The 12546-nt window shown below is 42.0% G+C and overlaps 1 protein-coding gene across 2 annotated transcripts; it reads left to right on the top strand.

The window, feature by feature from the left end:
- The first annotated feature begins 1371 nt into the window (after positions 1-1371).
- LOC120110830 lies at positions 1372-11324 on the top strand. 2 transcript variants are annotated; one of them, XM_039126654.1, is made up of 9 exons: positions 1372-4556; positions 4677-4876; positions 4968-5021; positions 5115-5267; positions 5351-5514; positions 5688-5835; positions 10415-10537; positions 10620-10707; positions 10811-11324. In XM_039126654.1, exons 1-9 carry the CDS (start codon positions 1757-1759, stop codon positions 10978-10980), a joined length of 3900 nt encoding a protein of 1299 aa, XP_038982582.1. In that variant the 5' UTR covers positions 1372-1756; the 3' UTR covers positions 10981-11324. The 2 variants fall into 2 exon arrangements, with proteins under 2 accessions (XP_038982582.1, XP_038982579.1); XM_039126651.1 differs by having other exon boundaries at positions 4950-5021.
- Positions 11325-12546: the final 1222 nt, after the last annotated feature.

Below are 12546 nucleotides of genomic sequence, written 5' to 3'. Positions count from 1 at the left end.
TTTGCTGTGTCTGCAGTGGCGCGCATGCAAAACCAGCTGTCGCACAGTCCAAACGCACCAAATCCCCCGATGGATACTCTGCTTTGACCGGCAGTTATCTCCTCTGCTCCACAAAATCTAATAATATTCGACCCCTCCAAAGGCTGGCCGCCAATGCGGCCCTTTTCCGCAAGATCTTCACCTCACGGTGGTCTTCGCAGTGCACTCGATCATGAGCTATCCTTAATCCGCGGTATGACTTCGAACAACTGGGAAGGGAAGGGAAGTATAAACAAGCAAAAATTAGGTGAGGAGGTTTGGTCCCTTCCAGATGAACTCGTAAGACATTTAAATAAACCAGGCCTAGGCCTAATCTCTCTCTCTCTCTCTCTCTGAAAAGAAAGAGTCAAGTTTAAGCCATTTAAATAACTTTATCATAGTAAGGTCGGCCCAATCTTGACTTCCTTTTCTTCTCTAGTTGGGATGTTTTGCCAAAAAAAACTCTTTTAAAAAAGAATTTAGTTTAAATTTTATGAACTAATACGTCCTTGCTCCCATGTAAATACACAACACGAACGCGCAGGTGTCAATCAATGGGGTGGGATGAGATTTGACATCTTTCACTAATAAATTGATTGCACTGCCAATCAAATTTTCTTACTTGCTTACCGACTTCTTTCTCTTATCGCCCTCCCACCTCCTCCATCGCACCGCTCTGGATGTGTTGCATCATTCTTGTTTTTTGTTTTTATTTTAGAAATCCAAGAAGGAAAAAAAAAAAGCTAGACTGCACAATGATTTTGTTTTATCTTATTTATAATTTTTGAACTTTTAGAAGCAAAAATTTTATTGTTATCTAAAAGAAGGGCGAAAAAAAGAAATACTTGTTCTTCACACTTGTACAACAATTGAAGGAAGGTTTTATATTCTACAATTGGAGAAGCAACTAGGAGTTCAAGGTGAGCAAAATTTTTGTACATTGGGATTTAGCTTTTCCAGCTTTCTATATTGTTCTCGCCATTTTATACTTCTGATGGGCTGCCACCAAATATCAAGAAAAAAAGAGTAAGAATAAAAGCAAGAGATATTAAAAATTTTATGCAACTAATCTCCTTAAAAAAATAATCTTTATATGATATAACTAATTGATAGAGAAATTAAAATTATTCATATTAATATACGTAAAAACATGAAAATAATCTTTTCAATCTTTTTAAATCCTTTGGTTCTTTACATTAATTTCATGCACTCAGCGGATCAACAAACTCCTGCCCCTCGCATCTACCATTCCAACGCGGGTCCCACGGGAAAGTCACGAAAGGAGTTCCATTTTCCAGGCTCGTCAACATTAAAAGTACCAAGAATGGAAAAAAATAAATGGACCGCCTACTTCTGCTCCATTCCGTGGTGTTGATGGGAGCAGCCTCGAGTCCAAACTGATACCTCCATTTTTTTCTCCCTCTCTCCCTTTCCTACTCTCCTTCCAGATGAACTGAGATGAAAACTAGGAAAGAAAACAAAGAAAGCAAGACATTAGAGTCCATCCCACCGCCCTCTCCATCGGCCCTATCCGATTCTTCCTTCGCCTGAAAACAACCAAAGTTTGCTCCTTTTCCTTCTTCCTCAAGATTAAAAAAGTAAAATAAGAAAAAAACCTCTCTTTTTTTCCAATTTGACCAAAACGCCTTCCTCTCCGCCTCGCTCTCCTCCTGTTCGTTTCTAGTTTTTTTCCCCAACCCAACCCCCAGAACCCTAGCTCTCTCTCCACACTCCCGCCATGGACGTCGACCAAAACTCCATCCCCAAAGATCTCCGCTCCCTGCCCCTCAATCGCGCGGCCAATCCTCACTGCCTCGCCTCCCGCCAAATCTTCTCTCCCCCATCTGACCCCTTCCCCAACCCTCCTCCTCACTGGGCCCCCACCTCCGCCCCCAATCCCCCATCCTCCGCCGCCGCCGTCACTCCCCCTACTTCCTCACCTCCTTCCTCCTCCGCCGTCTCCGCCGGTTCCGCTGAAGGTAACTCCTACTCCAACAAAAAGGTCAAGTTTTTATGCAGCTTCGGCGGCAAGATCCTCCTCCGATCCAGCGACGGCTCCCTCCGCTACGTCGGCGGTCACACCCGCATCATCTCCGTCCGAAAGGATGTGTCTTTCGCGGAACTCATGAGCAAGATGTACGAGGTTTTCGGCGGTCCCGCTGTTGTCAAGTACCAGCTTCCCGACGAGGATCTTGATGCCCTTATCTCCGTCTCCTGCCCCGAGGACCTTGTTAATATGATGGAGGAGTATGACAAGCTCACCTCCGCCTCGCCTGACGGCTCCGCGAAACTCCGTGTCTTCCTCTTCCCCCCGTCCGAGTCCGCGGACCTCTCTGCAAACCTCGCCGCAGATGACACCCGACAGGGGTATGTCGAGGCAGTCAGTAGGGTCACTGCCGATGGTGGTGGCAGCGGAAGCGGAATGTGGAGAAAGGGGAGTGTCGCGAGTGCTGGTTCCTCCACCCAGAATTCCGACGGCACCATTGGGGGCGAGGCTGGGGAGAACGCCAATGAAGGTACGTCGCCCTCACTTCTTTCCCCTACTGTTCGTGCATCTAATGTTGACGCTTCGAAGTCAGTATATGTGGGCGAAACCCATCCGGCCGTGTCTCCGGATGCCCCGGGGCTTCTGGGGGTTAATGTGTCAGTGCCGGGATTGGGCGTTCCTGCTCAAAATCCAACCTTAGTTCGGCCGGAGCAGTCTCCTTTGGCACCGTATGTGCCGCAGGCAGCTTACTTAGAACCTCACCAACTTCAATACATAAATCCTCAGCAATTGGGAATGATGGGAGCGCCGCAATCGGTAAATTTAGCTTCTGTCGCGATGCATCCTTATGCGCCCGGTGTGTCCATCACCACATCCCCTCCGGTTTCTCAAGGTGGTAGCTTGAAACCAATCCAAGCAATGGTGGAGCCTAGCTTGGAGAGACCATATGGAAGAAGAGCTGCGCAGGCTCCCTGTGATCAGAAATATAAGGCTTTCCAGCCTTTGTCACAGCTCCCACCTTTGCCCCCTTCATACCTGCCGGCACAGAATACGGAGATGTATGGGCAGGCGGTGCCCCCTCCACTGCCGTTTCTGGCATTGAGATCAGAAGATTGCTATATGTGCCAGAAATCTCTGCCCCATGTCCATTCTAGTACACTAATACAGGACTGTGGGAATGGGTCCCAAGGAAGCACCCCTGAGAGTAGCCCAATGTTTTACAGTCAACCATCGGAGGATGCAAGGAGGCAGCGGGCTCTGCATTCAGCTACTAGAGCTTCAGGTGACAATTTGGTGGAACCCAGAGCACAGAGCTCGGCTGCCATAAGTCAGTTAGGGGGTTATGGCTTTCCTCAGATTCCTGAGGCACAATATGCCAGTGAGAAGTCAGGTGTTCAGAAGGTGGATAATCTTGATCCTATGAGAATTTTGGGTAACACTGGTGCAATTGGCTTATCAGGTGATACACAAGCATCCAGTGAAATGTTGTCGGGCACTCCTTCCCGATCTCATATTGAGGACCGTTTTCAGTGGTGGTGGCAGCAGCAGCAGCAACAGTCATGGCAGACTTTGCAATCACCTCAGTATCCAGTCAAGCAGGATGTCATCACCAGTGCTCCTGGTATTGATGCTAGTGCTGTTAAAAATGGAAATGTTCAGGCAGCGGAACCTGTGATGTGGGACTATGTGACTGGACACTCACATGACTATGGTAGACCTATTGATGGGAGGATGGAGGCTCTTTATTTAAGTCCGTCCAAGAATTTGGAAACTAATGATCAGGGGAAAGCCTTTGTACACTCTAGTGATGCAAAAATTGATGGCCCACCACTGGCTGTAGAGAATGGTTGTAAAGTCAGACCTCAACCTGGAGAGAATGCTTTGTTTATTGGTAATGACTTCGTGAATTCTGGATTTGTTTCCAAGGGAAATTGTGCTAAACCAATTGAGCATTTTCCATTTACCACTTCGGATGCGACTTACTTGGACAATCATCAACCTGCTGGCACTAGCCAAGTGCCAAACATCGTAGGAAACCACGGGCCCTTCCCTCACAATCTTGGAGTAGGGATTGAGCATCCAATATCTAATGGACAGTTCCTTGGGATGCCTGCATACTCCACTGGTATGACCCCTGCTTACAGTGATAATAACATTATCCCTCTTGCTGATTGGAAAGATGAGGCCATTCAACTTCACTCCAAGGATATGCCCAATTACTTTGCTCCTCCTCCAATTGGTAGTATACCATTTCCATCATTGAATGCAACTAGCCACACTGAGCATGTGGAAGCTTTTCAAGAACCATCTTCGCCGGATTCACTTTTCAGCAACCAGGATCCTTGGAAAGTATTAGGGGGTGCATTGCCTCCAAGACCCAACAAGGTAGCTAGTAGGGAGTCTCTTGTCCTGAAGGATCCACGCGATGAAAACCATTTGGGAAAGAACAATGGGTCAAATGCTGTTGCATTACTAGATGAAGGTAATCTTCACCGCCCACTGGATTCACCAAACAAGGACTTGTGCCAAGAACCTGTTCGACTCACAAAAGGTCAGAATTTACACCCCCCCCCCCCCCACCAAAAAAAAAGGGGAAAAAATAATAAAAAAGATGATACAATTGTCTTTTTATTACTGATTGCAAGTTTTCTTCGTTATTTTGCTGCAAAAGGCTCAAGAGAGGAGCACATAAAGCAACAGCTCCAAGCTGTTGCTGAGGGTGTAGCAGCATCAGTTCTCCAGTCATCTTTACCTCCTGTGTCTGGGTTCGTTGCTCATGAAGTGAAGGAATCAACACCTGAATTCGACAAAGGAGAGGCTGTTGAGGATGATGTAGGATCACAAGGAGAAGTAGTTGATCAAAAAATTGAGGTGGTCAAGTTACCCTCCTTGTCCTTTTAATTTTCATGAGTTAACCTAGGTTCTGAAATCTATCTTGAATCAGGACATCAAGGTCAAACAGGTGGACAAAATAAATCCTGTTGTTCAGATTACAGAGGACATCGGGCACCTGCAGGTTGTGAACTACTTTGTTATAATATTTTATGTATCAGACTTATATGTTTAAATTAGAGGAATTCATCCCTGGTTGCTTTTGCATACTTTGCAGATAATAAAAAATAGTGATCTTGAAGAGCTGAGAGAACTTGGTTCTGGAACTTTTGGTACAGTGTATCATGGAAAATGGAGGGGATCAGATGTTGCAATAAAAAGAATTAATGACAGGTGTTTTGCTGGAAAGCCCTCAGAGGAAGAACGCATGGTCTGGATCTGGAAGCGATCTGGTGCTATTTGTTTTTTTTTTCATGTCTTTTTAATCTTCTGTTTTTTCTTATACATCTCCAGAGGGCTGATTTTTGGAATGAAGCCCACAAGCTTGCTGATCTGCACCACCCAAATGTTTTAGCATTTTATGGTGTTGTTCTGGATGGTCCTGGGGGATCTGTTGCAACTGTAACAGAATACATGGTTAATGGTTCTCTGCGACAAGCTTTGCAAGGAAATGACAGGTATGTCTTTGCTTTCATGCCTCTTCTTCTTGTGATCTTGTCCTGCAGGTGTCATCATTTATCATCATGTGACCTGCCATCCTCTTATTCCCATGATCTTGTCCCTCAAGTGTCATCATTTATTCATTGACCTGCTGTTTTAAACTACATTTATTTATTACTATTGTCAACAGGACACTTGATCGACGTAAACGTCTTCTGATTGCAATGGATGTGGCATTTGGGATGGAATACTTGCATGGAAAAAACATTGTGCACTTCGACTTGAAAAGTGACAATTTACTTGTCAACTTGAGGGATCCTGAGCGTCCAATCTGCAAGGTATTTATTTGTGTTATATGGAAATTGTTGCTTATAGAAACTTCCTATGACATGAGGGGCTCTTACTTTCTATGGTTGTAATATCTTGATGTTGTAAAATTGTAATGCCCTTTTCTTCTACATTTTTAGCTATAATTTGAGGTTGTACGTATTGTTTTTTTAGAATAATGAACATCATTGGGTAAATAATATTTAGATTGCCAATCATAGACAACTATAAATACAAGTTTTCTCAGGGGCATACATCTTATTAATCAGAACATATTGCAGTCTAACCCTTGATGCACAGTGCTATCTGTTCAAACTTTTGATGGTACATATGGATGTGTACTAATACAAATGCCTACTTCACTACTGATAGTACAAAACTAAGACTTACTTCTGTGCTTCGCAAGTTTAATTTGTCACTAAAGTTCTGTGCTCTTTGCATCTTGTGAAACATAAACTTATTTAGGATGGGTGACGCCTTAGGGTGCTAATTGTCAAGCTACAGAGCCTGGTGGGATGTCAGTTCCTGTTTTATGAAGGTTGACTGTAAATAAGAGATTCCATCTACAGGAGGCCTTAATTAAACAGGATAAACAATGGATAACATAGAAGATAATTAATTGTTTTTGCCTAGATATGCCGAAGAAGAAACTAAGCATGCTCTCCTATATCGATCAATCACTTGAGGTAGAGAGATCTGGACCTTCTATCCCGGGAAACAGGTAAGAAACCAACATGCAAACAGTCCGTGACCAAGTAGATGTGAAGAAACTTGATGAAGTAGATAGTAATACATTAATTAAATTTTGGAATTTTTTAAAGTGCATACTAAATATTTCTTCTAAAGATTGTACCTAAGAATATTTTTGTTGCAGCAAAAATGTGAAGGATAGATTACTACCAGATCCTCCTCGATGCTGAATATATAAGTTACTGAAAGCCTTGTGCTATAAAATAATCAACAGAGATGTGGCAATGGACTCAAGCGTGAAATTTTGTCAAGGGATGGGTCAGGTTATAGAGGATTGTGGAAATTTTATGGCTCAACAAAATGTCATATTGAGTTAATCTGGAAGATGGCTATGTTAGTGCATAAATTTTGGACCTTTGATGGAATTTTTGCAGTTTTAAAGGTAAATGAAGAAACATAAGAGGCATTTCTAGGCATGTTAAGGAAGATCTTTGAGTTCATTTTCTAAAAAGGACACTTATATAGGATATTCAAACATTAGAATCGATCACCATTCAAGATGCTATGTGGGAGCACATTAGCTCTTCGAACTCCCCTCATCCCTCTTGTGTGCAGAGGAGAAAAGAAGGTATGGATCTGGGATTCACTTAGAGGGCTGACCTTGGTGCGATGGTAAGGTTGCTCCATTGTGATTTGGATGTTGCAAGTTCGAAACATAGAAACAAACTCTACTCATACGGGGGTAAGATTGGGTACATCCGACCCTTTTTAGATCTTGTAGTGGCAGGAGCCTTGTGCATTGTGATGCCCTTTATTTTATCTGAAATTTCTTTATGCCCTTTATTTTATCTGAAATTTCTTTGGTCTCCACATCCGCTCTTCATATTTCCAATATATGGAACGGTTTTGAAATTAAAGGATTGTCTAGAGTGTGCATCTAGTTGAAGATTGACAAGAAGGAAGATTGATAATGAATTGAAATTAAGGTAGAAGCCCTAGTCCAAAATTAGCTTAAGGATATGGAACATGTCTTTTTGCACTTTAATATTTACATATTTAACCAAGCTCTAAAATAACAAAAGCTGACTCCTGCCTCATTTTGGCATCTCATAGTCATTTTTTAGAAAGATCAATTTATCCATCAACTTCCAAACTGTAATAAATTAGGACTTCACCTAAAAAAAGCTAGCAAGAAGGTGTTATTTAGGTTTCTTGGCCTGTATCAATAGTCAAGATTTAACTAATGCACGGTCAATATGGACTAAACACATGCTTACACGAGTCCTCACCTACTCTCTTCATTTAAGAACTGACATTCTCGTTAGGTTAAGGGTTCAAATACATTCAAATGCAACCACAAGTACCATAAATCTAATTATAAATATCACGATCAGCCCATGGTCAACTCAAATGGGCTTGTATTGCAGTGCCCCCTAGTCCACGTGGGTCTTAATGGTTCGTTGTGACACCATTTGTGAGATCCAAGATCTCATCTAAAATGGTTAGCCGGAAGATATTATTTAGGTTACTTGGCCCTATGTAAGTACCTAAGATCAACCCGATGCATAGCCTGTGAAATTGAACACACACTCACATGGGTCTTTACATACTTTCTCCGTTTAAGTTCTGGCATCGTCGCCAGACTAAGGGTTCAAATTCATTCAAATCTAATCATAAGTACTTTAAATTCAATCACAAACACTATGATCGGATTATGGTCAATCCAAATGGATATGTGCTGCAATGTCCCCAAGTATATATGGGCCATGGGTCAAGTCTGCTCTAGTACTATTTGTAATGATCGAAGACCTTATCCAAAAAAAGATTAACTGAAAGGCGATATTTGGATCAACATAGTGCATAGCTAATGCAGGACTAAACGCACGCCCACATGGATTCTTACAAAAATCTATACCAAAAGGTGAGTATCTAATTTTTTGACACTTGGGTAACACTGGTTATCTCAAGTGACCTTACGTTTAGGGTGGATCTAGTTTGCTTTTGGTGAACCCTACCCCATTTGCACCGCACTTTGATCTAACAATCTTTTCTCCATTTTGGATTTTCTTTTGAATGTTATGTGCATTAGTAAAGGTTATAGAAGGTACATCAATTTCATATTGTTTTGTATTTGTACTAGTTAGACTATGGTTCGCTGTACTGGCCCGAATCGAGCAGTACAAGGTGTACCATATCGGTTTGATACCGGTACCCGGTATAGGAGGCGTACCGACACTTGGCACGTGAAAAAGATCCTGTACCTACCATACCGATACAGTGCTAATGTGGCACCGGTACGGGGTCCGGTACTGAGATGGCAAACTTTAAGCTAGACTTTTAATGTCATATCTACCTAAACACGTTGTATTCTACTAAATGATAGCTAAAATTGGTGGTAGGCTTATGGTGCCTCGTGGCCTATCAGGTTGGACATAAGTTAATTTGGGCAAAGTAAACTCGAACTGGGGATGGTTTAGGATTAGATTTTGTCTTGATACTGATTCCCGCATGCGACGCACTCAGGTCAACCTTGGTTTAGTCCAAAACTGAATATAATATACCATTATATGTATAATGATATATATACTTTATTAATAAATATGCTATAATATGGTTTATATACTCCAACCCGGTCCAAACCTAATGCATTCTCAATTCTTCTTGTCTCTTGCCTCCTCTCTTTCTAGAATACCATAGCTGTTGCAGCCTTGATTTATCATGCATTTGTTCTGCACCTCGTGATGACCCCCCTCCCCTCCCTTCATGTTGTTGGCACTGGTTTGGGATTGGTCCTTGAAATTAAACTTTGGCCAAGCAGGACCTTTATATTTTGTATTTAACATTGTCTAATCGGTGATCTGACTTGTGCCTGGCTTGTTACCTGCCCTTGAAATCTCAATAAACTGTCTGAGTTTAATGGGAGTGTTTGATATTTGAAAAACAATCATGCAGTTGTGATCTTAAAACTTTTCCATGCATGAAGTCATTTGTGAAAAATCTCCATGAGGGTGATTTCCTTCATCTGTCAACTATTTCAGGTGCTCTGTATCTCTTACAAACTTCACCCAAATCTTGTGTACAGTTGGTTTCTTGCAACACACCCTGTTATGAAGTAACCGTAGCTTGTGATTTGCCCCTCATGACCACAGGATGTCGCATTATGTTCTGCCATGCTTATTTAAGATTTTGTGCTCCTGAATATGTAGTAGATGAATGCTCTGGTGGATGTGAGACAAACCAGGATAAACAATCAAGGGAGCAATACATTAAGCATATTGAATACTAGATGATCTAGAATTTACAGAGAGAGTCTGGGCATGTCTAGATTTGGGAAGGTTCCAGTAGAAGATGGACTGAGGTATCATGCAGTAGCGGCACGAAAGAGGAGAGGAAGACCTAAAATGACATGAATGAAAGATATGACACAGAATTTTAAAAATACCTGATATGAAAGTGCGGATAAAGCCTTGTTGGAAATGATTGGCGAACCAGCATTCATGAGATCTTCTCCGTCTATTTGGGATAGGGCTTCATAACTCTGCTTATGGTTACACTATTTATTCTCATGTATGGGTTAACCCTTCCAATTCTTTTTTCACGTAATAATATTTTTTTTTTCATGTTGGATCACTTAAAATATCTTGTTCTGGTCCTCTATCAGAAAATTTTTCGTGCGTGTGCGCGTGGAGTCATTTAAATATGGGGTTACATGCAATTTTGCATGAATGATTTGTTCTTGTATTTCATTTAAATATGGGGCTACATGCAATTTTGCATGAATGATTTGTTCTTGAACATGCAGCATGATCATATTGGTGTGTGACAACTCCAATTTGGAGACTTGGGATGTTGGCATGACTTGTCTCATGGTCAGCTCACTGTGGTACTGCATCTTTGCAGGTCGGTGATCTGGGCCTATCAAAGGTGAAGTGTCGTACCCTAATTTCTGGTGGTGTGCGAGGAACACTGCCTTGGATGGCTCCAGAACTTCTAAATGGCAGCAGCAGTTGTGTCTCCGAAAAGGTTAGCTGAACCTCCATGTGTCACTTCAATGGCTTTTTAGTTTCCTGGTTTGTTTCATCTTTACCCTAATGGATAACCACAGGTCGATGTCTTCTCATTCGGAATTGTTATGTGGGAGCTCCTTACTGGGGAAGAACCATATGCTGATTTGCACTATGGAGCTATCATAGGTGATGTTTTGGCAGCCAATGCATGTTGTTGCCTGACTATGTCTTTTCTCCATTAATTTCTGGGCAACTCTAATTTATCAATTTTGATTTCATTCCTGAATAGGTGGAATTGTGAGCAACACGCTGCGACCTCCAGTACCTGAGACTTGTGATCCTGAGTGGAGAAAATTGATGGAGCAATGTTGGTCGGCTGAACCATCAGAGAGGCCGACCTTCACAGAGATTGCAAACAGGCTGCGGTCTATGGCAGCATCTCTGTCTCACAAAGGATAAAAATGATTTCGGATGCAACTTTTTTTTTCTATGACCAGTATTTTATGACCTTTGGTGTTGGTTTGTCGATTAATCAGGCAGGTCTTGAGTTTGGGAATTAAAAGGGAAGGATTGCCACACTTTTGAAATGGCCATAACAAGGAGTGCTCTTTCCCTTGTAATTCCCCATATATTTTTCTTCCTTTGATTTTGGTTTTCTCATGGTTAAAAGTGCTTGCTTGTATGGTCACGACCTCAGGGTGTTCTTTGTAAACCATAAGCTTTTGTTACAGAAACGATCGCACTGATGAGCTGTTTGGACGTGTGAAATACTATGAATTGGAACTTGAAATTTACAGATCTGATATGAGGGGCCAGTTATTACATAGGATGATTCAACCAAGTTCCGACGCCAATTATATCCCTGTAGTGGTTGATTACTGATTTCTTGCATGGAGAAGAGTTTTTTGTCTTCATGGCAGAGTCGATCTTTATTAATCATGAAGAATAATTCTATCAGAGTCGAAAGTGATGCAATGTTGGAAGAACATCTCAAGTTCACGATACATTTCTTGATTGGCACTAATTGCTTTTCCATGACAGGTAAAATTAGGGGATGCATGTCCCCAGTATGATTATTTTTCGAAGTTTCTGATATGCCATTTGGTTGGGGTCATTGTATGATAAAGGGGGTGTATTAGTGGGGATCTCTACCATGTGGTTCAAGAAACTTTCTGAAACTATATTGTGTTTTGTTTGCTTGAAGAGACTGAATTTTCTGAACCCCAATCATTTGGGTTTTACAAGCAAGAGCCAACCGTGCGCCATTGACATGGACAACAACCAACGTTGGGCCTATTTGTTTAGAAAAGAAACATGGGGCCCGAAAACCTAAGACATGGTTGTTTTGCCTGGAGAAATCCATTGATTTGCTAATCTTTCGTGACTCAAAATGTTGGTCCGGGTGCTAAGATTCTGATGGCCAATTTCAACTCGCTCACACCAAAACCATGTAAGAACCAAAGAATTGCTATTAGCTTTCTTACAACAAAAATAATGCAAGAATCAAAGAAAAACTAGGAAAATAAATGAATGACTAAATGAACGAACGAAAAAAAAATCATCAAGATGCACAACTTTGTCTGGTTTGATCGGTCATCGGTTCTTCGACTCCGCAGTCGTCCCCTTCATCAAAATTCTGGGCATAGCTCGTCAAGTCGTAGCGAAACACCGGCTTTCTCCTCTTGATGTTGTTGTGGGACCTCAGCCTTCCCATGGATTCCAGCAGCAGTTCCTTGGTTCTCTTTCCTTTCTCCGCCCACCACTTCTCTTTCTTGCCATCTTCCGTCAGCAGGGACCTATATACGGTCCTTTTAACCTTTCCTAACGGGCATCTAAAGCACAAAAAGCAAAGACAATGACCTCCAGTTCCGAAAGCCTCCTCGTAGTCTTCTTCTTCTTCTTCTTCGATCCCTTTCATTGGAATTCCTTCATGAAGAGAAGCCATGAGAAGATGGAAAATATGGGGTTACGGGCGTATAAAGGGGAACGATGCTTTTATAAGAAGAAAGGAGAGGAAGTACCAGA

Source organism: Phoenix dactylifera, chromosome 1 (genome assembly GCF_009389715.1).
Source record: "Phoenix dactylifera cultivar Barhee BC4 chromosome 1, palm_55x_up_171113_PBpolish2nd_filt_p, whole genome shotgun sequence".
Lineage (NCBI taxonomy): Eukaryota > Viridiplantae > Streptophyta > Magnoliopsida > Arecales > Arecaceae > Phoenix > Phoenix dactylifera.
The sequence above is the reverse complement of the archived record's forward strand: the minus strand, read 5'-3'. Positions and strand labels throughout refer to the sequence as shown.